General features: G+C 38.9%; 1 protein-coding gene across 1 annotated transcript in view; it reads right to left on the bottom strand.

Moving 5' to 3' along the window:
* Positions 1–26,964, bottom strand: part of SI (sucrase-isomaltase) — a 154,865-nt gene that overhangs the window by 23,012 nt on the left and 104,889 nt on the right. The window contains exon 47 of the mRNA XM_058661171.1: positions 18,529–18,715. Within this exon, the coding sequence (XP_058517154.1) occupies positions 18,529–18,715 (187 nt within the window). The remainder of the gene's footprint in view (positions 1–18,528; positions 18,716–26,964) is intronic.

Raw genomic sequence — 26,964 nt, forward strand, 5'->3', positions numbered from 1 at the left:
GCTGAAATGACTGTGGCTATTCCTGATGTGGGATTTGATATCTCAGGCCAATACTGATTAAATCCACAACATACCTAACCTATATACACCACTTTACTAGGATTCTGAGTTTGCTGATTTGAGTTTATTTCCAGTAGAATAAATAGAAATCCGTCAATGAGAGCTCACAAGAATGGGACTTCATCGATAACTGAATGGAGTCTCCACACAGGCTGTCACTTTGCCAAATAATACGGATAAGTCAAAACATCCCAAAACTTGCTATTACCTTCTGAAAAAATTAAAATGAATGGTGATTTCATTTTATTTTACTTATTAGTAAGTTTTGATTTTGAAGTGTTATGTGTGAATTTCAGGCTTACATAGTTGGGGTTGATAAATGAAGACATTAAAAAGACTCATAAGAACATTATAAGAAAATAATAAGGACTGGACTTAAGACAGGTGTCATATCTTTATCACTTCATAAATGTGAAGCTTGTATGTTGTTGCATTAACATACCACGTGGTATTGAAAAATAAATAAATAAATAAAAGAAACAAAGAGACCCTGGCTGGCAACTCTGTCTTTCAAGATTCTCATTCTTGAAATTTTAAATAGTTTCTAGAGTTATCTGTGAATTTGTTTGTATATAGTATCTCACTAAATAATCCTTGAGAATACCACATGTTTGCCTTAATTTAAGATGATATGATGTTATATACAACACGTTATGTTATGTATGTTATGTTATATGTTGTGTATAAACTAAAATTGAAATGTCAATGAGGTGGTCACAGAATGTGGTTAAGAACTTGCATTTATTTTTAACATATTGGTTACTCAATACTATGTCAATTAATTCCATAATGATGTAAATTTTTGCTGATGGTATATTGAAGCTTTAAATTGATTGGGATGATACTCTGCTGGCTCTGCCTTCAAACCAGAGAGGGTATACCTAAGAAGCCATTGACCTTGACTGGACAATAAGATGCTGGACTCTATGTTTGGTATATGCTTGCAATGAGGGTTTATCAACTGAACTTGAACTGTGGTTATGCAACAAGGTGGAGGAATCCACCATGGGGGGAAGGTTTGGGGAGTGGTTGGGAGAATCCCAGTACCTATGGACCTGTGTCACATAATACAATGTAATTAATGAATAAATTAAAAAAAACCAAAAAAGTTCATGATAAATATATATTATCTTATAAATCCCAATTTTCCACAGGAAAAAAAGAGAAATTATCTAAATTCTTAAATACTGATTGTATCTTGAAACAAACTTGCAATATCTGAATGCATTCTCACTGCTGCTTCTGTTTCGTATTGATCTTGTCCTCAGCATAATAACAAGTTCCTTTGTGCTATTCATATTTTGCCTATACTGTCAGTACAATTAGCCACCAGTTTTTAGTTCTGTTATTTTAGTTGTAATGGGTAACATTTGATCTAATACTTAACTCTTGGGTTACATGTGACACCTACTTGGAGTTTTTCCTGTGCTCTAGGAACCTTCCAAAAGTTGATGTCCCAGAGAGAAATAGCTTAGTCACGTTTTCAGCTCCACGGTGAGCACTGGTTACAGAATCAAAATGCCTTGTCCTGCTTCTTTGATCTGGTCAGTTAATTCTACAGACACTGACAGAACCTTAACTGCTGAGCTTTAGTCACTTAAATTTTCTACTATAACTGGATGAATTCCATATTATCCCTAGTGCAACACCCATAAATACAGTCCTGTTATTTTCAAGTATAAACAATCTTCTAAATCCACAGGAGCCAAATGACTAAACTGTAAAGTTATATCAAAACAGTTTAAAAATTTCACCATCAGGAAAATTTCTCTAATTGTTCGCCATAGTTATAAAGTGCTCTCACATAATTGATTTGATTTTAAAATCCACGATGATTTAGAGTCAGGCATTTATTTATTTATAATCCATTTATTTCCATAGAAAATGAGCGGATGCACCATGAAAATGTAATACAATGAGTTAAGATTATATTAATAAAAGATTCAAGATAATTTAACACTGCAGGACAGGAAATTTGTCAGCAAATTTTGATAGCAGAATTATGCAACAGCTTTTTTTGAACAAAATGGAGGAATCAAAGCATTAATCAAAAAAAAATGGAAAATGGAGTAGATGAATCAACCACCTCAGCTTTATGCTTGCAGCGGAAAACTGGACAAGGGGAAACCCTAAGACGGACTATGTCAATCAGTGGACTCTGCACCAGCCTCATCATACCTGGACTGTTGCTGATGATATGTTGGAGCTTCTAATTGATCGGGGTGACGCTCTGCTGGCTCTGCCTACAAACCTGAGAGGGCCTCCCTAAGAGGCGGTTGAACTTGAACTGGACAAGTGGGATGCTGGACTCTGTATGGTGTAAACTTTTAATTAGGGAATCTCAACGGAACTTGAGCTGTGGTTATGCATCAAGGTGAAGGAATTCATGATGGGGGAAGGGTTTGGGGTGAAGGGGGGGGAATCCCAGTACCTATGAAATTGTGTCATGTAATGCAATGTAATTAATGAATAAATGAATATTTAAAAAAAAATAAAAAGGAAAAAAAAAATAAAAAAAAAAAAATAAACTGAAAAAAAAAAAAAAAAAAAAAAAAAAAGAATTATGCAACAGCGTAACATAAATTATCTCTGAGTTGTAAAGACATCGTTACCGTGAAGATGTAAGCTGTTTTTAAATGCATACGAATATTTAACCAAAACAAAATCTCTATCCATTTGGATCCTTTGTATTTAGTTCAGTGGTATTTCAGGTTCACCTAGTAAGGTACTCCTGCCGGGAAGGAGGAATTTGTGATTGCTTTCAGTTTACGTAAGTAAGGCCACAAGTGAGACTAGTCCATAGGTATATAGTTGTTACCTCAACAAAGCAAATGTGTTTACAATGACTGCTCACTATTTTTCTTCTTGATCAGACACTTGATTCTCATATTGCAGCATAGAAGGTTAAGCAGCAGTCTGCAAGCCAGCATCAAACGTGAGAGCACCACTTTGTCAGTCCTGACTGTTCCGATTTTAATCTGGCTTCTTGCAAATATGCCTGGAAAAGCAGCAGGAGTGAGCCAAACCCTCCAGTCCTGTCCACCAAGATGGGGGGCCTGGATCAAGTCCTAGGGTTCTAATTCGGCCTTGGCCAGTGCTATTCATTAATTGCATTCGAAGAAGGATAGATTATTTTCAGTTTCTCCCTCTTTCTGTCAATTCACACTTAAAATAATCAAAATAACCTCAAAAAATAAGATTCTTGACCCATTTCCCAAAATTTGGATTCAATAGGTATAGGGTTTTCTGGGGTATCACATATTCTCAAAGCCAGATTGCAATTTAGTTGAGTGAGCTTCTCTGAGACTGGATAGAGTGATAGAAACAAAACTGGAAAAAAAGGATATTCTTTGTATCTCCAGTTATAGAAACTTAGGAATAAAATTTTGGAGCAAGTAAGCAAAGAAAATGGTATTTCAAATATTTGATAAAATACTACCAAAAGAATATGTCTCAAATGAGTGTCAATAAAATGATATATGACCTTATTCTGCACAGTACCTAGTTGTGCTAGCGGGAAATATCAGAAACATAAGTCTACGTAATTTTATGTGCAAGTCAACCAAGTTAATTTTGAGTTGGACACATTAGTCCCAGGGGCAGGAGGTCCAACAGGGCCCTGGTAGCCTTCCTTGGAACCTTTTGCCAACTTGCATGATGGGAGTCAAATCTGTTAACCCCAGGGTTAGGAGTCCTGCAAGGCACGTGTCACCTGGCCTGGGTCGTTGACCCACCTGCGTGATGTTAGTCAGATCCCTGAGCCTCAGGGGTGGGAAATCTGGCGGGGCCAAGGTCATCTGGACTGGGTCCTTTGACACACCTATGCAGGGTGAGCCTGGCCGTGCAGCCTTGGGTGTCAGTGATGCCAGGTGAAACCCACAGACCACCTGGCTCTGTGCTTGTTGCGGCTTGAGTATGTGGGCTCACAGGTGCCCCGGGGGTGGCACAGTTGGGGGCATGTGGGGACCTTTGGGTCCTGGGGAGGACATCTGATACTATAGCAGGGGAAGGAGGGCAAGTAGCCTGGGACATGGGGTACTGGTGGTCTGAACGCAGAGTGTGTGTGTCAGAGCTGGGCCTCCTAAGCGGAAGAAACAGAGCAGTGGATGGCATGTCCAGATGCACGTGGAGGAAGACAGTCCACAGGGGCCTGCTGAGGACATCTGGTGCCATAGCGAACAAATTGGACAACCAGCTCAGCCAATCAATGACAGAAAGTATCTGTGTGAATGGAGACTCTCAGGTAGATTATGACAGCCAATGGACCTTGGAAGGATGTCCTCATCCTTAGATAGATAAGATTGATGGCATTTTAGAACTATCAAAACCACTCAGGCATGCTCAGAACACGTTCTACATTGAGGATCCTGGGTTCATATCCAGGAGTGGATCCCCATCCCTTGATACTGGGGCAGCTAGGTGCAACTTCTCCAATTGTGGACCAAGGTTCCAAAGCAGCTCGAATGGAATTGCAGTTCTAAGCGAGTTGTAGCCACAGACTCAGGACCTCTGTGGTTTACATTCCTAGTTTTCGCTCTTCCTTTTCTAAATGTCTTCATTTGGAGTCTCAACAGAGCTATTTTCCACGTGTACTAAATTCATAAGAGCTTGTATAAAGGAGTGAGAAACCTTGAAGGCATCCCCCTCCCCGCAGACACCCCCATGGCAGTCCAACTCTGACACTCTACCCAGTACATTTCACTGCCAATTCTTTCCCCGTCACCGTTTAACCCTGTGGTCTATCTAGCCGAAGGGACCTTGAGCTTCGGGACCTCTCGGCAGTGAGGCTGGCTGCACGAGTACGCCCATTCACGATTCCTGCCTTGTAGGCGCTTCCACTAGCAAAGATCAAGCAAGAAATGAGTTGGTGCTTCATCTTGTATTACGCATTTATTTAAGTAAAAGTACTTGACTCATAATTAAAGGTTTAGTACTTTCATTTATTACTTGTAGTCTTTCCAACACTTTATACCTCAGCTCTTTCTTACAAAGGATGAAAGATAAAAACGATACCAACATATGAAACAAACCACACACAGCAGAAGCATAGTTCAGTTTTCACATTCTAAGCTAAAAGCTCTAGAAGTAACTTAAATATATAATATGGTTTATTTATGTGAAGGGCCAGAACCACAGAAAACCTGAAATTCAATCCACGTCTCCTGTGGGTGGACAGCTGCCTGCCAGGGTAGGCAGGAAGCTGGAATCGAGCAGATCTGGGTATAAGGGTGTGCCATTCAGTGTCTTGATACAAGGTAAAATGCAAACTACAAAATATTCTTTTAACAAACTGTTTGCGAAACAATAAAAAAAACCTGTCATTCCATAAGTAATTATTTTTTCTCAAAGACATAGATACCTTAATATTGGAGTCAGAGGAAAAATTTAACTATTATTACATCTTCAGTTCTGTTTGCCGTAGCCCTGTCTTCCAGAGAAAACTATTATTTTACTAACCTAAATAAGAACAACAGAATTAGATAGTATAAAAAGTTATACAATTTTCTAGTAAATCTGAACACTGTTTGAAGCAATTAAACAGACACACGAGCTCTAAAAAAGTCATTTTATTGAATCATCTTACACTTATATGACATAGTGATTAAAAACTAAACAAAAGCAATGTTTGTGACAAATATCCAGTCTGTTGTAAAATTTAGATTGTCTAATTATCTGTGCTGCTATAAAATATCCCAACAGACTGATTTTTTATCTATAAATATATGGAATATTGAAATCATCTAGGCACCTGCTTTGGTTGCAGTAGATGTACCATTGTTTTTCTCAGCAACTTCTTTCTCTTAATATATCATAATGTCGGAAAGTAGGCACTGTTCTCTTGTGCTCGCACTAACCTCTGCTGGCTACACACGTGTATTTCCTTCAGTTCAGTCATTCCTTGGGGGCAGACATTTGGCAAGGTAGTTAAAGCATGGCGTGCGAGACTTCCATCCTATGTCTAGGTCCTAGCATCTGTTCTCCTGAGAAGGCTCTAGAACTCGGATCTTGAGAATCCATGTGGGGGACCAGGCTGAGCTCCTGGCTCCTGGCTGCCTAATAGTTCACTTCCGGTATTTACATACAGTTGAGACATAAATCGGTCAATGTGATATTCTCTCTCTCTCACACACACACCACAGTTATTTCAACTCATTCTAAATAATTTTTTAAAGCTGACTGTTCAGTTAAGCTTCTGTTTGTGACACCTTGAGTACCTGGTTGTATACTTCCAGTCCAGCTTCCTGCTACTTGGCGCTGGGGAGAAATAGAACATGAGTCAGGTGCTGGAACCCATGTGCAAAACCCAGATGAACACCCAGGCTCCTGGAATGGCCTGTCATAAGCCGATCTTGGCAGCCATGTGGGGTTGAACTTGTGAAGGTCAGGCCATTCTCTGTCTCATAAAATTGGAAAAAAAATCCTTAAAGATTTATGTTATTTTTACTGTAAAGTCAGATACACAGAGAGGAGGAGAGACAGCAGGGAAGATCTTCCATCCAATGATTCATTCCCCAAGTGACTGACATGACCGGCACCACGCTGATCCGAAGCCAGGAGCCAGGAGCCAGGAATTTCCTCCAAATCTCCCATGCGGATGCAGGGCCCTAAGGCTTTGAGCTGTCCTGAACTGCTTAACCAGGCCACAAGCAGGGAGCTGCATGGGAACTGGGGCTACCAGGATTAGAACCAGTGCCCAAATGGGATCCTGGCAGGTGCAAAGCAAGCACTTTAGACACTAGACTACTGCACCAGGCCCAATTGAAAAAAACAATTAAAAATCACTCAATTCTAAGCAAATCAGCTTCTAAGAAAACAACAACAAAAACAACATGAAATAAACCCCACATGAATAATGATCTACATGGTCTGGATTTTTGCAGTCTGTCACCCTGCAGATTCTTGAACATTCTGCAATTCCTTCTTCCTTTAGCATTTTTAGCTCTTTATGTGTGTTCTTTAATAGTGAAAATATGGTAAAGCATATGAATATTTATTATTTTTTCCCATTGACCTTTAAACAAATTGTTATCCAAGATTTTAGTGCTATCAGTCTGGAAATATCCAAGTCGGCTACAAAGCACTTCTACTGTTCCCTCAGCGTCTAGGCAGGAAATAGCAGCTGCTTACAATTTCCATGGAAATGTTCTGCCAATCCAGTGGGTTCAGCTCCATTGGTGAGTCTTCTGAGATGCAACTTCAAATTTCACATTTTATTGGTTCTTGTCAGAATCATCAAGTCTCTGGTTTCGCCTGGTAGTGCCGCTGCTAACGGCAGCTAATTGTCCCGACTGCTGTCGTTTGCAGCAAACATGGAGAGGCCCAAGTTTGTGGAATCGTTTTTTTATGGTAGGAGAGTGGACACCTGCAAAGCACTTGAAAGTGTCATGTGATAACAACTATTATCAATTAAAACGTATTTATTTTTTAAAAATGGTATTTATGTATTAGAGAAGCAGGGCTGTAAAGCGCGCACGCACACACACACACGCACACACACACACATGCACACACACAGACACACACACACACGCACACACACGCGCACACACACACGCCTACACACACACGCACATACGCGCACACACACACACGCGCACACACACACACCCCCCACAAAACAGATTGGCAGAAAATGAGAGAGAGAGAAAGATGATCCATTCACTCATCCGCTCCCGAGAGGTTCACGGCAGCTGGTGATGGGACTGCGGTTCAAGTCTCTCATAGTGCGACACACATTTGGAGCCTGAACTGTTACCATGCCATCCCAAGGTGGACATTTGTGGAAAACTGGAATTGGATTTTCAGCTGGGACTTGAACCAGGTATTTTATGTGTGACATAGGAGTCTGAATTACTTACTAATCAAATGCCTACCTCCAAAACTCTGGTTTCAATGACAAAATTAAGTAAAACCACCAACAACAACAAACACCTCCAATCTTTCTTTTAAGGAAGGACAAACCACCACTACTTTCACAACAGCCTCTTCCAGACAGTTTTGATTTTTTTTCACCATTTGATAACCACAAGACAACACAGCTGACAAATTGCAGCTTTAAAAGTAGTCCGAGGGCCCGGTGGCATGGCCTAGAGGCTAAGGTTCTCACCTTGAACGCACCTAGATCCCATATGGGAGCAGGTTCTAATCCTGGTGGCCCCACGTGCCATCCAGCTCCCTGCTTGTGGCCTGGAAAAGCAGTCGAGGATGGGTAAAAGCCTTGGCACCCTGCACCTGTGTGGGAGACCTGGAAGAGGCTCCTGGCTCCTGGCTGAGAATTGGCTCAGCTCCGGCCATTGCGGCCAGTTGGGGAGTGAATCATCGGATGGAAGATCTTTCTCTCTGTCTCTCCTCCTCTCTGTATATCTGACTTTCCAATAAAAATAAAATAAATCTTTAAAAAAAAGTAGTCAGAAGGGTCATTTTGCAGGATACCAGCTGAGGTGTGTAATCTCAAAATGATTAAAAATAACTGTTGTATATCACCTTTAAGGAATATTTTATTTTGTCTAAGTAAGGGAATATAACCACAAATAGTTCAAGTTCAATTGGTGGTTGTGTATACATTAGTTCATCAAAGATTAACTGTTTTAAATAAGTTTTATCTTACAATTTATCATCTATTCAATATTTTATCACTGAATTTGGAAAAATTAACTATTTATTTTACTTTCTGTTTGTCATTTATTTTACTAGAAAACTAGTAAGTGTTCCAAAGTGATTTTATAAAGGATAATCTTGTGTACCCTAAATTTTTATTACATGAAAGTGCCACACTTTTGAAAACAAGCAGGGACTCCTGTAGGATTTTGACATTTTCTCCAGGTTTAACCAAAAAAGAATAAAAAATAATCGTCTATTCTACCAAGAGTCAAACATTTTGACACTAAGACATTCTATAAACTGAAAGTTAAAATGAAAATACATGAATGTGAAATACACTCAACTTTTTAAGAAACGCTAACCTATATACAGGGATTGTTTTTTCTCATTTAATTTTTTAGTATTTTTTTCCTGTACATAGCACAGTGTGCACCAGAGAACAGGGGTCCAATGTTTCAAGGGTATTCCTTGAGCAGTTTTGATAGCTCTGAGATGCTGTTGACTTCGCTGCTCAAAGGTTGGCAAAATCCTTCCAAGTTCCTTGTCTGACAAGAGTTTCCACTAGCTGCTAGCATATTTGATGTTTAGTGTGTGCTCCAAAGAATTATCATAGTCAAATTACTGGGCTTAAAATATTTTAAACTACGCATTAAATCAAGTTCCCCATTGGCGTCAACTCTGCTACATCTTTCACCAAATATTATGGTTTTAAAATACACAAAGTAATCTTTTCTCCACTTTGACTTCCTGCATTTATCCTTTCAGGTGGTTCATCCATACGTTTCCAAAAAATAAAATAACTGTCTTGGTTTTTAAAATGTATGACCCCTGCAAACACTCAAGCCTCAACCTAGAAGTCACTTTTTGCAGTCATATGCCTAACTGCAGACAAAAAAGTATAAGTGGATTATTCTAGCAAGACAAAAAACCAGAAACACCTCTCTCTCATTAACATAAATTTTCTTCATTATAACCTTCTGTCAAATAATTACAGCGATGCATTTATCTCTCTTAGTCCTCTGTGGTGTCTGCAAATCAATCTTTCTCTGAACCCAGCAGTTGACACAATTACACAGCTATGTGAAGATTTGTTACATGAGTGAACAACTCAATTTTTTTCAACATTTGTATTTTCATATTATTCGCTAAATATACTTTTAAAAAGCTCATTATCACAGTGATGTTTTCATTTTCATTGCTTTAGGTGATGAATTTAAGCCTCTCTAATGACATTGTCTCTGTTTAAAGGAATTGAGTTGTATAACGGTACAGTGGGCTAACTCACTGCTGTGCCTCTGACATCTTATAGCAAAGCTTGAATCCCAGTCCGAATTTTCCTGCTTCCAACCCAGCCTCCTTTTAATGCTCCAGGGAAGGGATGGATGAGGGCCAGGTGCTTACACCTGTAGGAGACCAAGATGGGATCTTGGCCTACTGATCAAGGCCTGGGGCAGCCTGGCCATTGAGGCAATTCAGATGGTGAACTTACACAAGATCTCTCTGTCTCTGTCTCTCTCTCTCTCTCTCAATATGGTATTCAAATAAACAAACAAAAAAATAAAGAAGTTAGTTATTTTTTCAGGACAAAGTTCCCAAGAAAAAATGGAAGGACAGAGTAACTTCCCATCTCTTGGTTCATTCCCCAAATGACTATAAATAGCTAGGGTTCAGCCAATCCGGAAGCTTCATCTGGATCCCCCACATACAAGGGCCCAAGCATCGTGCTATTGTCCATGGCTTTCCCAGGCACATTAACACACATCCCAGTTGAAAGTGTGTCAGACCGGACAGGAACCTGCACTCATAAGAAGATGGTGGCTTAATCTCTACAATAATGCTGGCTCCATATTTTAAAAAAGAAAACATGAAAATTTTGTTACATGAGTCTGTTTCTGTGTTAGGTAACACATTGTCTGGAAGAGTTAGTGCACCCTAATTTGTGCTCTGAAAGTTAACAGATGCATCTGTTGTGATCCTTAAGTGAGACAGGCAGTTATAGGTCCTTGATTTCATGTTATCTTACTTTTAGCTGGCTTATTCTTCTAGTAAACCTATTTAGTCAAGTAGCATATGAAATAGAAACTGAGACCATGCACTGAGATATGACAAATGAATCCTACAGTTAGTGTGTGTTTCTGAAACAGAGCATAGAATTTAAGCATATCAGCAATGAACTATGATGATCTGTTTCACTAACTGTCCAGCTTCATAATATTAACTGTAGACTGAGTTTTCCCCTATACTCTTGAGAAGTCTCACCAATCAGCAACCTACAGATATAATAAATTGTTCCCATAAAAAAGGCATGGATTTTAAAAGAGCAGTTATCAAAGAATGAAATCTGGATTTACTTGAATACAAATGCTTTTCAACAATTCGCTGTGCAACTTTGGAAGTGATAAATCATAGTCCCCATGCCCTGATATTCTTACCTGTAGAGTGAAGGCAGTATTTCCAACTGGATCCTGATGTCATTTCCGATGGGATGGGTTACCTAGGAACCTTCAGAGCATCTTGCTTGGTTGTCCATTAAACAACAAACATATTTTATACCACAGATTTCATTCTGTGCTGCGTCTTTCACATTAATTGAGGTTCTATTTCTTCTAACTACCTAGGTTATAGAAATAACGGTGTTCTTCCTTGAATCTTTGCCGTGTCGCGCATATCTGGCATGTGTCTATTAAATCAGTAAGAATGATTAGATGATTCAGTGAAGACTGAATTTTGTCATTTTCTTCTAACTGCATTATCATTTCTATTTTTATTTTTTTCTGTAATTGTAGCAATACAATATGATGGTTGTGTTTATATTCACCATTTATTCATCATTGGTTTTCATTTGAGATTTTTGGGGTAAAGTTTTTATGATTCTTGAAGTACTATTTAATTTTCTTTTCAAATTTTCCTATCTGATTAGTTGCAAAAATACCTAACTTAGTTAGATTTTTTTTTCTTTCCAGATTGAATTCGGAGACGTACCAATATATTCAAGGGGCATGTATGAAAAATCTTACCCCTTCAAGTAGGAGAGTCCTACAATAGTAAACAAAATTTCCCTGTTGAGAAATACCTGCAATTTAGTAAGTTTAATTTAATAGCAATTAATCATTGACTTGAGGAGCAGATTCTGACCTCGTTGTCGCCTGAGTAGCAGTAATTTCTCTGCTGTGAATTCTACATCACACTAATCCTCTAATTCTCTCTGTAAAATGGCAAATCCCTGTATGATCGCTGAAGCTCACCTGTGACCAATCAAGTCATAAATGTTAAAGCTACAAATACCAAAGGTCTCTAGCATCAAAACCTCTTGTACTATCAAATGTCACTTTATATTTGAGTGATTGCTCCTTCCCTCCCATCTCCCTCAGGCAGCACAGTTCAGCTGTAACTCATTTTACAAAAAGCATCTATTTTTAAAAGAATGATACATACTTACATTCCCAAATACATATGTTTATGAAGGCCAATAGTTCAACAATTCATGATTAATGATGAAGGCAATTCAGAGGAATTATAAAAACTGGGACATAAATGAAATCATCCAATAAAAATAACTTTCAAATACATCTTTATCACGTCCTCCTAAAGAACAGATTTTTAAAAATAGGTTTAAAATATGTTTTTGCCATGTGTATAATAGATTGCCATTTGTATTTTACAATATTCATTCTTCTGATAATTCTGACCTTGAAAGAAGCAGTTTTCCTTTGAAGAAAACGAGTGGAATAAATAACCTCATAAGGGATCTATCTCTGACAGTTAAACAATTCATTCTTACTTGATATCAGTGAGACACTTATCACCAAACCCTCACAATTTGTACAAATGTCTACATTTCTAAATATAGCTTCTCTAGGTTCTCTAGCATAATGTGTCAAATAGGGCTTCTGTTAAGATACATATCAAATAAAACTTCACTATCCTATAAGCTACTTTGCATTGAATGTTAATAATACCCTCCATGCATGCGTACCACATAGCAAGTACAACGGGAGCACACCTTGGTTTTGACTTACAGCAAATAGAAACAGGGAAACACAGTGTTCATTTCTGGTTATATTCAAGAAATCATGTCAAATACTCAGGGGAGAAAAAGAAATATGTGGTTTTTAATATTCTCTCTTCTTCTGGTTTTCCCTCTTACAAACACACCCCGAAATCCTGGTTTAAATAGCTCTAAATGATAAGGAAAATTGGCAACAAGCCTATGAAGATTAACTGTTGTTGGATCACTGAATAATGTTGTTGCTGGAGACGAGCAGCAATGGGAGAGATTAAGAGAAACAACACACCAAGCTGGAGGAGGGATTAGAGGTTATTTCATGGAGCTGAAAATAAATGTTAATAAAATAACTTGTGCTTAACAGCAATGACAAGTATAAAATCCAGAAAATTGGCAAAAAAAAAAAAAAATCCCAAAAAACCTTCACTGGTTCTGTGCACGTTTTAACACAGGATCTGCAGTCCATCCGGGAAAAGCAAGGACAGTGCAGAACTCACCACATGTGAGCATTTTACAAGAAAAGGGCCCTGCATTTCATAGAGTTCATCAGATATTTAAAAGTGTAGACTCTCCTAAGGAGATTAAGAACCACCTGCAACCTGCAACCATGAAGGGAAAAGATAATAATTTGAATATGCAAGAAAAGAAGGGACAAAGCTCTAAGGATATAAATAAAAGACAGGAGGATAAGAGATAAAAAAAAAAAACAAAAACAGTCTCTTATACTTAGGTATTAACTGAGTTTACAAAAATACGATATTTAGATAGTGCAGTTCAGCTAGTGGAGCTATGCTACTATTTCAAATATTTTCTTCAATGTAGGTGAATAAATACAGGTAAATTTGCAAAAAATAAGGTGACTGAAATAAATTCCATGAAACTGTTTTATAAGAAATACACATATCTGATTTATAAGAAATATATATATCTTATGCAATATATATTTCAAAAATATATGTAATGTTATATATTATAGATTATATTAATATGTATTGATATATTAAACATATGCATATAAATATATATTTTATATATCAATCATATATAGATAGATAGATGGATATAGATTTGAAAAGCAAAGCAACAGAAGAGAAGGACACACACACACAGGAACAGAAACACATAGCGGTCTTTCCTCCCGTGGCTCACTCATCAAATGGCCTCAACTGGACTTGGATCAGATTTAATCCTGGAGCCACAAATCCTGTCTTAATTGCAAACGTGGGTCCCTGGGGCCCGCATTCTTGGGCAATGTCCCAGTGCCCTGCACAGCGGGTTAGCTGGAAGGTGAATTAAAGACAAGCGGCCAGGGTGAGGCGGTGGTGCATGACTGGTCCTCGGTCCAGCCATATCCCAGCTGCTCCACTTCTCATCCAGCTCCCTGCGGACTGGGCAAGCAGCAGTCTCACCCACGTCCTAGCACTGCTGCACCCATGTGGGAGCGGGGGAAGCTCTGGGACCCCAACGTCATATCAACTCACCGCCGTCTGCAGCCATTCGGGGATTGAACCAGCAGATAGAAAAACCTTCCTCTCTCCCTGATAATCTGTCTTTCAAATAAAAATAGACAGTTTTCAAAAGAGGAGAGCAGCTGGAATTTGAGCATTTGATATGAATAACAAACACGCTACAGTATTTCGGGAGAATATACTACAATGCATAGATAAAAAGGTTGAAGGATATACGAAAGAATATTTAATGAAAACACTATGTGATACCCATTGAAATCGTTCTGCAGACGCTCATTTACACCACAGAATCTCCCTTTGTCATCCCAGGTTATAGCATGTGAGGGTAAAATATCCTTCCTCATAATAATTTCAATATTTTTCTCTGTAGCATTGTGTGTGCCTGTTTCTTTATGTATATTTTGGTGTCCTTGAAGAAGATGCTTAAGTGAATAACTATTAATTTTTACTCTTTCACTTGAGGTACTGTTCTTCACTGTACTTTTTTGCTTGTGATATACACGTTAAAAAAATGAACTTCAAGTAACAGTGACGTTGTGTTGCAATTGTTTATGTCATCCACGTAGCCCTGTGCTACATGCTCTGTAGGGCTGAAAGTGAAAAAGAAGGAAATCTGTACAGAAAGAGCAGGGTTTTTTTGAAAGAAAAGCACAGCGCGTAGACAAACGGCTCTAATAAAAGGAAGAGCAGGGTAAGAGTCAGGGCAGACAAAAATATCCTGAGCTTTCGAGTCAGAGCTTCTCAACTGTGGTTGAGACCTTGCAGAGCCTCATGGAAGATCTGGCCTTTCAAATCGTATTTCAGATGAAACAACGAGCAGGAGGAAGGGAGAAAACCAACTCTGAATACATGGAGTGAAAGAACTCTCTAGATATTACGTTTCTAAAGTAGATTTTGTATGCCAAACGATGATAGCTACTTCAAAAACCTGATACAAGAGATGACCAGTCTACAATATTAACGATGACATATTAAAACTGTCTTGTTTTAATTCTTTAGGTAAGTGAAAATGACCCTCCAGCAGAAAAAAAAATATTGTAGCTTAAAGGTATCCTAACTTCACTTCTTCAAATACTCAACCTTTCACTCCATAGCTTCACGCAATCATTTTGAAAAAAATTAAAATATAGAAGGAATTGCACCTGAGTGAGTATTTAGGAGCTCAGTTTTGCTTGAACAACATGTAACACTAATATTGAAGAGACTAGAGGGCTGAAAGGAACGCTTCCTCCAAACGACAGAGAATGGAGCCTTCCCTCGATGACGCTGGCCACACAGCTGAAGGCAGACGAACTTTCTGAAGGAGAGTAGATGCTTCATATTTCACTTCCTTCCATAAACAAGGGAACGTGAAGCGCTTGTTTACTTTCTTAAAAAAAATAAATCTGTTAAGGATTGATTTCTACTTTATAAAATGCCTACTTTCAGGAAATTCTTGATATGATTTATCCTAAAAAATATAAATGTCTATTAATGCATATGGCTAATTTTAACATGCAAGCATCACCAAGCAGGACAAAACAAGCCAAGAAGAGGAGAATATTTTTATATAATAACTCATTGTCTTTAAAAAAAAAAGATTTATTTACTTTGATTGGAAAGGCAGATTTGTGGAGAGAAGGAGAAATAGAGAGAAAGATGTTCTGTCTGCTGATTCACTTCCCAAGTGACCGCAAAGGCCAAAGCTGAGCCAACCTGCAGTCAGGAGCCAGAGGCTTTTTCTGGGTCTCCCATGTGGGTGCAGAGTTCCAAAGCTTTGGGCCGTCTTCTACTACTTACCCAGGCCAAAAGCAGGGAGCTGGATGGGAAGCGGAGCATCCCGAACATGAAACAGTGCCCATATGGGTTCCCAGAGGACGCAAGGATTTAGCCACTGGGCTATCACACCAGGCCCAACTCATAATCTTTTGTAAAAAGATTTATTATGTTTATGTGAAAGGCAGAGTGGCATAGGGAGAGAAAAGGAGAGAATTAGAGACACACATAGTGGGTGATCTTCCATCTGCTGATTTGGTCTACAAATGGCCATTAGTGTTGGGAGGGGCCAGGATGAAGCCAGAAGCCAGGGAAATGTCTCTGCTTTGAGTGGCAGGGCCCTGATGACTTCCACTGACGTCCCAGGGTCATTATAGGGCCAGACTGGAAGCTGAGCAGCCAGGACTCACTAGCTTACCCTTGCGCAAAGCCAGTGTTGCGGGAGATGGATTAACTCCCTGCACTGCGATTCTGGTCCCTAACTCAGCTTTACAACAAACGAACAAACAAAAGGTCCTTAGAAATCTAATAGCTTGTTGGGATAAAGTAACTTTTTGCTTTTTCAAACTTTGAAAATGATATATCACAGGAGTTTGAAATAAGAGATTTTTAAAAATGAGATAGGTAATTGTTCCTTTTTGATGATCATTTTATAATATTATCTAACTACTATCAGGTATTAAACAAAAATCGAATGTTAACGAGAGTTAGTGTCTTTCTACTCAAATTCACGTTGGTTATTGTTCAATTTTGCGTAAGTTTCATTTTGAATCTAATGTGAGGACATAGTGAACGTAGTTAACTTCGTTCTTGCTTCCTTTAAATAGAACGAGTGAGATCTCTACTCATTACTTTGATACTTCAAAAGCGAGTAAATGTGTTGTGGGAGCACTCTGTTTCTTAACATTTAAACTATATAAGCATCAAATACATAATGAGATGGTCATTTTTATGGAAAGATGACTTTTAATTCAAAATGATGGAAAAAAATAAAAATGTATTTCCTCAAATCCCATTTACACACCAAAGGGAAAGGTGGCCCGATGGAGAAGGTAACATCCTTGCCCTTGAGAACACCCACAGTCAGCACTGAATACAACCTGGGGCCAGGTGGCTGGCACGGTGATTAAGACGGTGCTTTGGATACCTTCAACCCATGTGAGTGCCAGTGGGTTTAAGTCCTGCAAGGCTCTCCATCCCACCTTTCTGCACGTCCCGGTAAATAGCATGTTGACAGTGTAGTAGTCTTATGAGGAAGGTGTGATTTAAAACACACACAAACACTGAAGATGTAAAAATATAACAATAGTGCCTGAATTTCCAATAAATGGAACACAAAAATGGCTGATTCAATGAGCATACATTGGAGGAAGTCATAGAACAGTTTTTGCTCGCGTGGTTGTTCGTAAGAAACCAAATGCAACATTTCTCAGGGAGTTCTCAGCGCCTTGCTTTTGACTGACTTAGTGATGGTAATGCACCCACAGTGTCACAGGGCAAGGAGAAGGTGGTTGGGCTGGAAAAGGCTAAGGCCCGCTAAGTCGTCTCATCTCCGGAGGAAGTTACACGGTCCTTACGTCTCTAGCAGTAGAGTAACACTGAGGACCAGAAAAAGGAAATGGGAAATCCACAGGGCAAACTCATTTTAACTGTATATAGTATACATCTTATTGGAATAATACAGATTTTGCTATTTAAAAACAGATGGGCCTGGTGCAGTGGCCTAGCAGCTAAAGTCCTCACCTTGAACGCGGCGGGATCCCGTATGGGTGCCTTTTCTAAACCCAGCAGCCCCACTTCCCATCCAGCTCCCTGCTTGTGTCCTGGGAAAGCAGTCAAGGATGGCCCAAAGCCTTGGGACCCTGCACCCATGTGGGAGACCCAGAAGAAGTTCCTGGCTTCTGGCTTTGGATCAGCACAACACCTGCCATCGGGGTCACTTTAGGAATGAATCATCGGACGGAAGATCTTTCTGTCTCTCTCTCCTCCTCTCTGTATATCTGGCTTTCCAATAAAAATAGACATTCAATTGATAGATAAATAAATAAATAAATAAATGCAAGCAAGCTGTGGCTAAGAGCTTGAAATAATACTAAATTTGACAATTTGTTAGTATATTTTCTCAGCTTCCTGGGCAAGAATTTCAGATATATTTTGTCTTCTGCCCTCTCCTAGAGATCTTTAACAAACATCTTTGGTGTTGAATTTTTTACTCAAAACAATTAGTTTAGCAATTTCTTCTGCTGCCTGTTTTATATGCTTCTTATCACACTTGCATATCAATCACCTTAGTGAGCAGTTTACTATATACCTTTGTAAAGTGGAGTTTTGTTTTGCTTTGTTTTGGTTTTTATCCTCCCGCCTATTACTATCTTATCTTAAGCATCATAAAGCGCCACTTTCATTTTCATTACTTTAATCTGCTCTACAGAAAACATGTGACTGCAACTTGTAGTCAGTTGAAATCACCCAACTTGTTCTTGCTTTCAGCTAAAATCTGAACTCTCTATTCATATATTTACTCTTCTGCCTTATGAGAACTGTCATACAATCTTTTGAGTTAGTATAATTTTGTAATCATCTGCTTTTAAATTTGATCTGAAAGTTTGGAAGAGTTAAATGCTAGATATGACTTACATGTGAAAATGCTCGCATTCATGTCACTGCTTTCCCCACCCAGCCGCTCTTCTCCATAGCCCGCTCTTCTCCATAGCCCGCTCTTCTCCATAGCCCGCTCTTCTCCATAGCCCGCTCTTCTCCATAGCCCGCTCTTCTCCATAGCCCGCTCATCGATTACAGCATTCTTAGAAGGGAAATTTTTGATCTAGTGGTTTGAGGGCCAATGAAGAGAATTTTAGAGGAAACAGACATTTTTTTCCTATCTTCCCCAAACTTTTGAGAGCACCCTCTCTGTATAAATGTACACATCCTGAACTCATATGAAATGTCTTTTACTTTATCCTTCTGAATGTGTTTATATTCCAGAGAACCCACAGACTGGTCAAGAGTTTAAGAAGTTTGTAAAAATTTAATATATTCCTGCAATCCAAACTATATCTTTGATACTGATATCACGGTTAGTTTTCTTTCTCATTTTTAAATCAAAGAGAAATCTGCATAAAAAATGATGATCTATAATTTGACAGAGATACTATACATAAAATAATTTTTAATCTTAACATTGTATTTAAAATTTACCAATATTTCATAATTCACACAGTTGGTAATAAAATGTGAAATCAAATGTGTAAAAAACATTCAATAAAATAATGTTCTACTCATTTTTGTTGTAAGGGAAAATTTATATTTAAAAAGGATGTTTAGGGCCCGGCGGTGTTGCCTAGCGGCTAAAGTCCTCGCCTTGAACGCCCCGGGATCCCATATGGGCGCCGGTTCTAATCCCAGCAGCTCCACTTCCCATCCAGCTCCCTGCTTGTGGCCTGGGAAAGCAGTCGAGGACAGCCCAATGCATTAGGACCCTGCACCCGCTTGGGAGACCTGGAAGAGGTTCCTGGTTCCTGGCATTGGATCGGCGTGCACCGGCCCGTTGCGGCTCACTTGGGGAGTGAATCATCGGATGGAAGATCTTGCTCTCTGTCTCTCCTCCTCTCTGTATGTCCGGCTTTCCAATAATAATAAAATCTTTAAAAAAAAAAAAAAGGATGTTTAAAAAAGGACCAGACAAAACAACAGCAGAGGGGTACCTTGAGACTGCCAGACACAGGAAAGCCATGGACATAACGGCTCTGTTGCAATGACTAGTAAGTACCCCAGTGGCATTCAGCGGGTGATGATCCCAATTGAACCTGCAGTCAGAACTCCACCAGCAACCAGGTGGGAGGGGACTTTCACCAGTAGCTTACGAAGTGAACCCAGACACAGAATTGCCTGTCCTGCTGGTCTATTTGATTTGACCAGGAGCAGAGACAGAACAGCAGATCCTAGACAGTGTGGGAACAGGGTGGATTTCACAGCCTCGTCTGCCCTCTAGAGCTGTATTGACCCCCATTTTGTTTAAGGAAGCAAGGGTTTAACATGTCCTTAAACATGGACAGTACTGCCCATGCACTTATGCACTTAGCTGTGAGTGAACTCATTTCTGGCTCAGCAAACTGCAACAACGTGGCATCCTACAGGTTCCACCCAACATAGGTTCAGGTAGCCCTCAGACCTGACGGTCAGCAGATGAAGCACTCTAGCAGTAGCATGTCTGGTGCCTTTTTTTATGGCATGGCAAAAAAACTAAGACTGCAGGAACAAGAGTGAGCTGCACATATGCTGAGCTTGGCAAGAACTCACTGAGCACAGTACATTTCACTGGTCCCACAGGAAAATAATATGTACTATTGCATCGCACGAGTCAAAACAGTTCCGTGTGGTCCTCAGATCTAATGGCCAACAAGTTATGGCAAGATCACCACCAACAACAACCTAGCTATGTAGGACACCTGGTGTCTTCCTAATCCTGGGACCTGCTCCAATCGGAAGTGGGAGAAAGGTTGCACAGACAATGGTGCAGCCTCAGCACGATATCACAGGAGTTGGAGAGTGGTGAGCCAAGAGCTGGTGCTACCGAGACCATGGTGGAAATCTAACATAAGAAACCAGACCTGGAACTCACTGGAGGGAGTGACAAAATTGACTGTAAACAAAGAGCCCTGTACCAACCACAATAAGTAAAATTGAACTGTAGACCTGCAGGTGACACAGCTTAGAAACCTACCCCAGCAGAATAATCGGATAAACAGAAGTACAATGACCATGAGCAAAAAAAGAGACAAAGGCACAAGGAATATTACTGAAGACTCCCCTGCACATGAGCAAAACTCTTTGCCAACCTCAGAGTTAACTGAGGAAAACATCGAGAAAATGGGGGATTAAAAAACAAAACCTTTTTCTGATGTTATGTTATGGCTTTTAATTGATCGGGATGATACCCTGCCAGCTCTACCTTCAGACCAGAGATGGTCTCCCGAAGAAACCGTTGAACTTATCTGGACAATAAGATGCTGGACTTTATGCTTGGTAAATGCTTGCAATGAAAGAATCTCAACTGAATTTGAACTGTAGTAATGCAACAAGGTGGAAGAATCCACCATGGGAGGAGGGTTTGGGGAAGGGTTGGGGGAATCCCAGTGCCTATAAAACTGTGTCACATAATGCAATGTAATCAATAAAAAGAAAAAAATAAAAAACAAAACCCATCTATTTGTTGCCTACAGGAGACACATTTCACCAACAAAGATCAACGGAAAATATATTTCATGAATTGTGATTTTTTTGTTAGTTTCATCTCTTCAACACAGTTTCTTTTCATTAAATTCTTCAATGACTCACAGGTTATACAATAGCATTGTTGTCTTCAAGAAGGTTCTTGGTTTTCTTTATTTCTTCAGCGACACATTAGTCATTCAGTAGCATGTTATTTAACTTCATGGCTTTGTTCACTTCTTAGATTTTTTCTTTCCTGATTTTGTTTTGTGGCTTTTCATTTAAGGGGATGTATAGTAGCTGTGTAATGGAGACTTTTATAGCAGCATGTTATTTAACTTTATGACATTATAAATTTTTCTTCCTAATGTTACTTTTGTCTTATGCCTTTTTCATGTAAGGAGATGTATAGTAACTGTGTGATGGAGACTATCGTGTCCAGATGTGAGGATACAATGCAATATGCATCTCTACTTCCACACAAACATGGATTCTCAATTAAACTGTTTAGTCTATCTTGACAATAGGATGTTGGACTCTCTGCCATTCTCCATGGCCACAATGATGGACATATGGCTGCGTATGAAAAACTATACTATAGTAATGATATAGGGAAACTCAGTAAGGGGGTACTGAATTGGGAAGGGAATAAGGGAAATCCCAGGGCTTGTACAACTGTATCATAAAATGATAAAAGGAAGTAGAATTTTAAAAATTTTAAATTATGGATAACATCTAGAAGCTACTAGCATGGAGATAGCTTCAAGAGGCAGAGCTCCTAAGTCAAACTTTAACTCACAGATACGGGAGGCAGACTGTTAGGCCAAACACCCATCCCTAAGACATTGCTTCATTCCAGCTCTGTCCATTTCTCACTTTCAAGGGAATTGATAATTGATCATTATTTTCTGATTAGTCTAGAGTGCATCTTTTTATGATGAATGCTACACCATGTTTCATAGTTTGCTGCTGTATCTTTAGCAACCACTACAATTTCTGGCATATCTTAAATAGTCAAAAATTGTTCTATTAAAACGAATGAATGAGCATAAAATGTTGTGGTCATCACCACAATAACTTCATGGTGGACTCAATCTTTTCAAGTTGCTGAAAAAAATGGTAAACTCAGTGACAAATGAACAGCAAGAATTTATTTCTCATAGTTCTGATTGTTGAAAAGTCCAAGAGAGAGGCGTTAGCTGACTCAGTTTTTCTCAAGTGCCTGTTCCCATATCGGACACTGTCTACACATGTCCTAACTATGTGAGATCCAAACCAGATTCCTTGGCTTCTGTCCTACAACATTAATCACTTTCATGAGAGTTCCACCCTAAAGATTTAGTTCATCAAATCCAGAAGGTCTAAACCTCCTAATGTCATCAGTATGGGGGTTAGAATTTAAAGAAATTAATCTGGATAGACACAAGCATTTAGCTCATAGCAATGGACAAGTGATATATTTGATTCTGCTATTCCCAGTCGTTCTTAAAAATCTTTTCAAGTCTCTTCACAAAAGCTATCTGACTTCATTTCACTTTCTCATGTTGATGTTGCATATGTTCATTAAATTCGGCGTATTTCGCATACTTGAGGTGCCAATATGCCATTGCCCTCATAAAGTTTAGTATGTTGGTGGTGAACGGCAGGACATTATTGTTTAAGTGTACCCAAAGTTGTTTACTTGTCCAGTTCATTGTCTGCCCTGGCATCATTTTCACGTCAGTTAGAGTGTTGATTGTTAGAATGTGCTGGAGAACCCTCAGGTGGTCAGCACAAGGCACCAGCCCTGTTGCTGGTGCTCCGGACGCATTTGCTTCCCTAAACTTCCTGGATTGATTTGATATTTTGTGTTCCTTTTTTAGAAAATTTTATGAAGAGACATGTGGGAGGATATTCAGAGGCCAGGGTTTTAATCCATTCCACATTCCTCTCAGATACTTCCATTATCCCGCTTACCAAATGTCTCTTTATTTGCTTCCAGAAGAAAAATAAGAGAGGACTGAGAGTGAGGGTAATCAGGATTTGTGAGTGACATATATATCAGAATCACTCCCACTGCAATTGCTTATCATGGCTTCTCACGTTGCGCTCAGTTTCATCTGAACCACAGCATCTTTTACTGCACTCCACTGATGACTGATTTGATTTCTAAAGTGAAAATTCCTGAATATTATGTAATTGGAACGCAGCTTTCCTTGAGTAGTCCCTCCATCAACCAATCTAGCAAAAGAAACACCTGCTCACATGAATATGGGAACCACTTCAACATTTTGGATTTTAAAATGAATGATTCCTTCTTCTAAAGTAATATGTTAAAATAATCCTGCAGTTTTGTGCATTTTCCTCATATGCTAGTTCCTTGCATTGTCAAAATATATCGTTTTACCCACTTGTGAGAACAATCCCTTAGATCGTAATGTGAAACGGTTTTGAACTTGATTGCGTTAGGAGAAGGCAAGAGTGAAAGTCCAAGATGTAAGCAGATATTTCTAGTTGATCAACTATGGATCATGACTGGATTTCAAATTATAGAGTAGACCTAATGTATTTAGAAGTTTGCATTACTATTATAACAGAATCTTGAAATATGTTGAAAAGCAGATTCATATTCTGTAATTTTATGTGTACTGCAGCTCAACTGGTAAGCTGGCACACCATCTTAGCAGGGTGGCAATTTTCTGATTAGTCCACTCTGTGTTATTTGCAGATTCATTACAATGGTTTACCATTCTATAATTATATTTTTCATGCCACATTCTCACTACAAATACATCCTCTTCAGCCAGCACTGTTTCATAGTAGATACAACCTGTGCAGGTGACAGCAACATCACCATGGGAAGTAGTTCAAGTCCCAGCAGCTCCGCTTCCAGTTCAGCTCAATGTCAGTCTGCCCAGCAAAGCACTAGGAGATCACTGAACTGCTTGGGCCTCTGCACACACATAGGGAACCATGAAGAAACTTCTAACTCCTGGCCCTGCGCTGGCTACTGTGGCCATAGGGGAGTTAACCAGGACATGGAAGATCTCTCTCTCTTTCTGTAATTTGACCTTTTTAATTAATTAATTAGGTATACTTTTCTCTATAATGAAACCTTACTACTTAATATATGTGCATAATTCTTCAAACCAGCTGTCATGAAAGTTATGCTTTTTGCTCCAGCTTTGGAAGATGTGGCTTGAAAGTTTTCCTTGAATCTGTTGTTTGTTAAATTGAATGAATGTCCATTTTCAATAATATAGATTCTTAACAGCTCTGCTTCTCATATAAATGTCTGGAAATTAAATGATCGCTGCATCTGTTCTCTTATCATTTCTCTTTCAAAAACAATTCATGTCACACATGAGTTGACACACTGTTTATTCAGACTATCAGTGAGGAACTATTCCAGCCATCTGTGCTCTTGCAGAAAGAGATCATCCAAGACGACGATGGTCACTGAGTTGCAATTATGTGATGGCTTGTTCATACCCAGCTACACCTGCACCATATAAAGTACCGCATTTGGGCACTGTGTGATAAAAAGTTTTGAGTATGGGAATTGTCTGTGGACACTGTGTAGCCAATGTGTCTATCTTAGTGTAAAAAGCTGAAAGATTTTTAACAAGGCAACTTCAGATCGCTCTTTTCTAAACTTTTACTTGAGGAAACATTTGGAAATTTTAGTCGAGGGTGCCTTGAAAGAGGAAGGAAAGAGAACCACAGTGAAGGAGGGAGGCTTTGCCAGAACCAGCTCATTATTGTTCTAAGCATCTATATTTAAGTATGTATTTACACTTTCTTACAAATTACTCACTGTATATGTAGAATTGTTAGGATGGTCAAATTTAATTTTCTGTGACAGATATGGGCAGCTGAATTATGAAGATAATAAAGAAAAGTACACTTCCTGATGGGAGCACTAGCTAGATTAATTCCAGGCAATTTCAACTTAGAGTGTTCTGTTAATTAACCAAACTAACAGTGATGGTACTTTCAACCTAATTTTCAGTATCTGAAAGGTGGTAACAGGGGTATCAGTTTAAACTGTTCATGGAAGACAACCAGTTGGACTGCACACAGAAGTCTTTTCTAAGCTATTCAATACATATGATCACATCCAGATTTTTAAGTGAAGCAACACATTTTAAGCAGATAAATTAGCATACTAAGGAATGAATGTACAGACAATTATACCTCAAGGTGGTGATTTTTGCAAAAAGGAAAGCAAAGCGTGGAATGAAATTGGGAAAAATAAAACTGTGAAGCAATTATTTTATCCACTTTACGGAACCAGCATGGCTTATCTCATATCCATCTTCATATTATTTTGCTCATTTCCTCACAAATATCACTCTTATTTCAGTAAAGTAATTATGGTTTGCAATCATATTCCACTTAGTTCCACCTCAGTAAATTTTGACTAGAAAATTAGAAAGGTGTCAAGAATAGGAAAAATGTGGGATGAGGTGTTAGCTTGATCCTGCAAATTAAAGAGAACTCTGTAACTTAGCTTTTTTTGTTTGTTTTCTGCATGACTTTTGAGAGAAATCAGTAGTTATAACTGTGTGATGTTGCCTGGGATATTTCAGGATTACTGTTTAGAAGAGAGAGGTACATAACTTGAAACACAAATGCTTCAAAAGAAGTAAAAATAGATTCAGTTTCTATCAGAATTTGTGCACTTTGCCAATGAGAGAGAAATTTGTTGAGACTATCATTTCTAGTTTTCCAGAAGATTCAATTAGGAAAAATCCCTACTTTATTCCTGGGAAGCTTTACAAAATCCTTCTGTAATTAAGAAAGATAATGATGTTCAATGTTCTCACCTAAGTTAAGCATTTTATTTTTCTGACCATAAACATAGCACATATAAGACTATGGCTGCGTGAATATTAAATATATAATGCCTTGGCTGGTTGTCCTTATTTACAAAATGTCTTCAGTTTTTTTTTCTTCATTTTCTGGACATCACTTTTTTAATTCTTGCCTTTGTGATAATATTTCATTTTATTGGCATGAGACACATCTCATTGTGATTTTGATATGCGTTTGCCTAATGATTGGAAATAAACATTTTCTCAATGTATCTATTGATCATTTGTATGTTTTCCTTTAAAATTTATCATCATATTTTAAGAATTTCTTTGGTTAACAAGTTTCTTGTGTATTTTAATTTTATAATTTTGCTTTTTAATGTTGTTAACATAAATGAGATGGACGTTTATCCATATAGGCCTCTGATTAAGGTAGACAGGCTTAGATAGCGAGGCAGGTGGGTGGGAAAAATGTTTCAGTTGTTTTTTCTCCTGTGTTCACAGGGGAGGGTGCTGTTCCTTGCTGTCAGACTACATCAGCACCAGGAGATGGGGTAATTATTTGATAACACTGTAGACACCGATGGGACGAAGAATATTGTGAGGGTGTTACTTGAGTTGTTTTGATAGTTCGAAGAAGTAGTTGGTTTAATTGCTCCAGAGTTGAGATAATCTTTCCAAGGTCTATTGTTTGACAAAGTCCACCTGAGTGCATCCACTGACCCAGGAAGATGCTACAAAGTTTGACCAGGACAGTGGCCCAACCTGTTCTGCTTTCCATCCTCTGTTGAGACACTCAATGTGCCCTGCTGGCCTAGATGAGTTGGATGTAATGTTCCCTATGTGCATCTGAGCATGTTTTCCAGCAACTGAGGAGGTCCAGTCCCAACATATGTACTGCAAGATCAAATCATGCATCTATCCTATGGTCATTGCCTGTTATGGAGGTCTGATTCCAGTGGTACTACTGAGGAGTTCCCCAGGAACACTCCTGTGTGATGATGTCAGAACGGACTCCTTTGTGCTCCAGCCAATGCACAGACCAATGGATTCAGGTGCTGGTCAG

The sequence above is a fragment of the Ochotona princeps genome, chromosome 3 (genome assembly GCF_030435755.1).
Source record: "Ochotona princeps isolate mOchPri1 chromosome 3, mOchPri1.hap1, whole genome shotgun sequence".
Lineage (NCBI taxonomy): Eukaryota > Metazoa > Chordata > Mammalia > Lagomorpha > Ochotonidae > Ochotona > Ochotona princeps.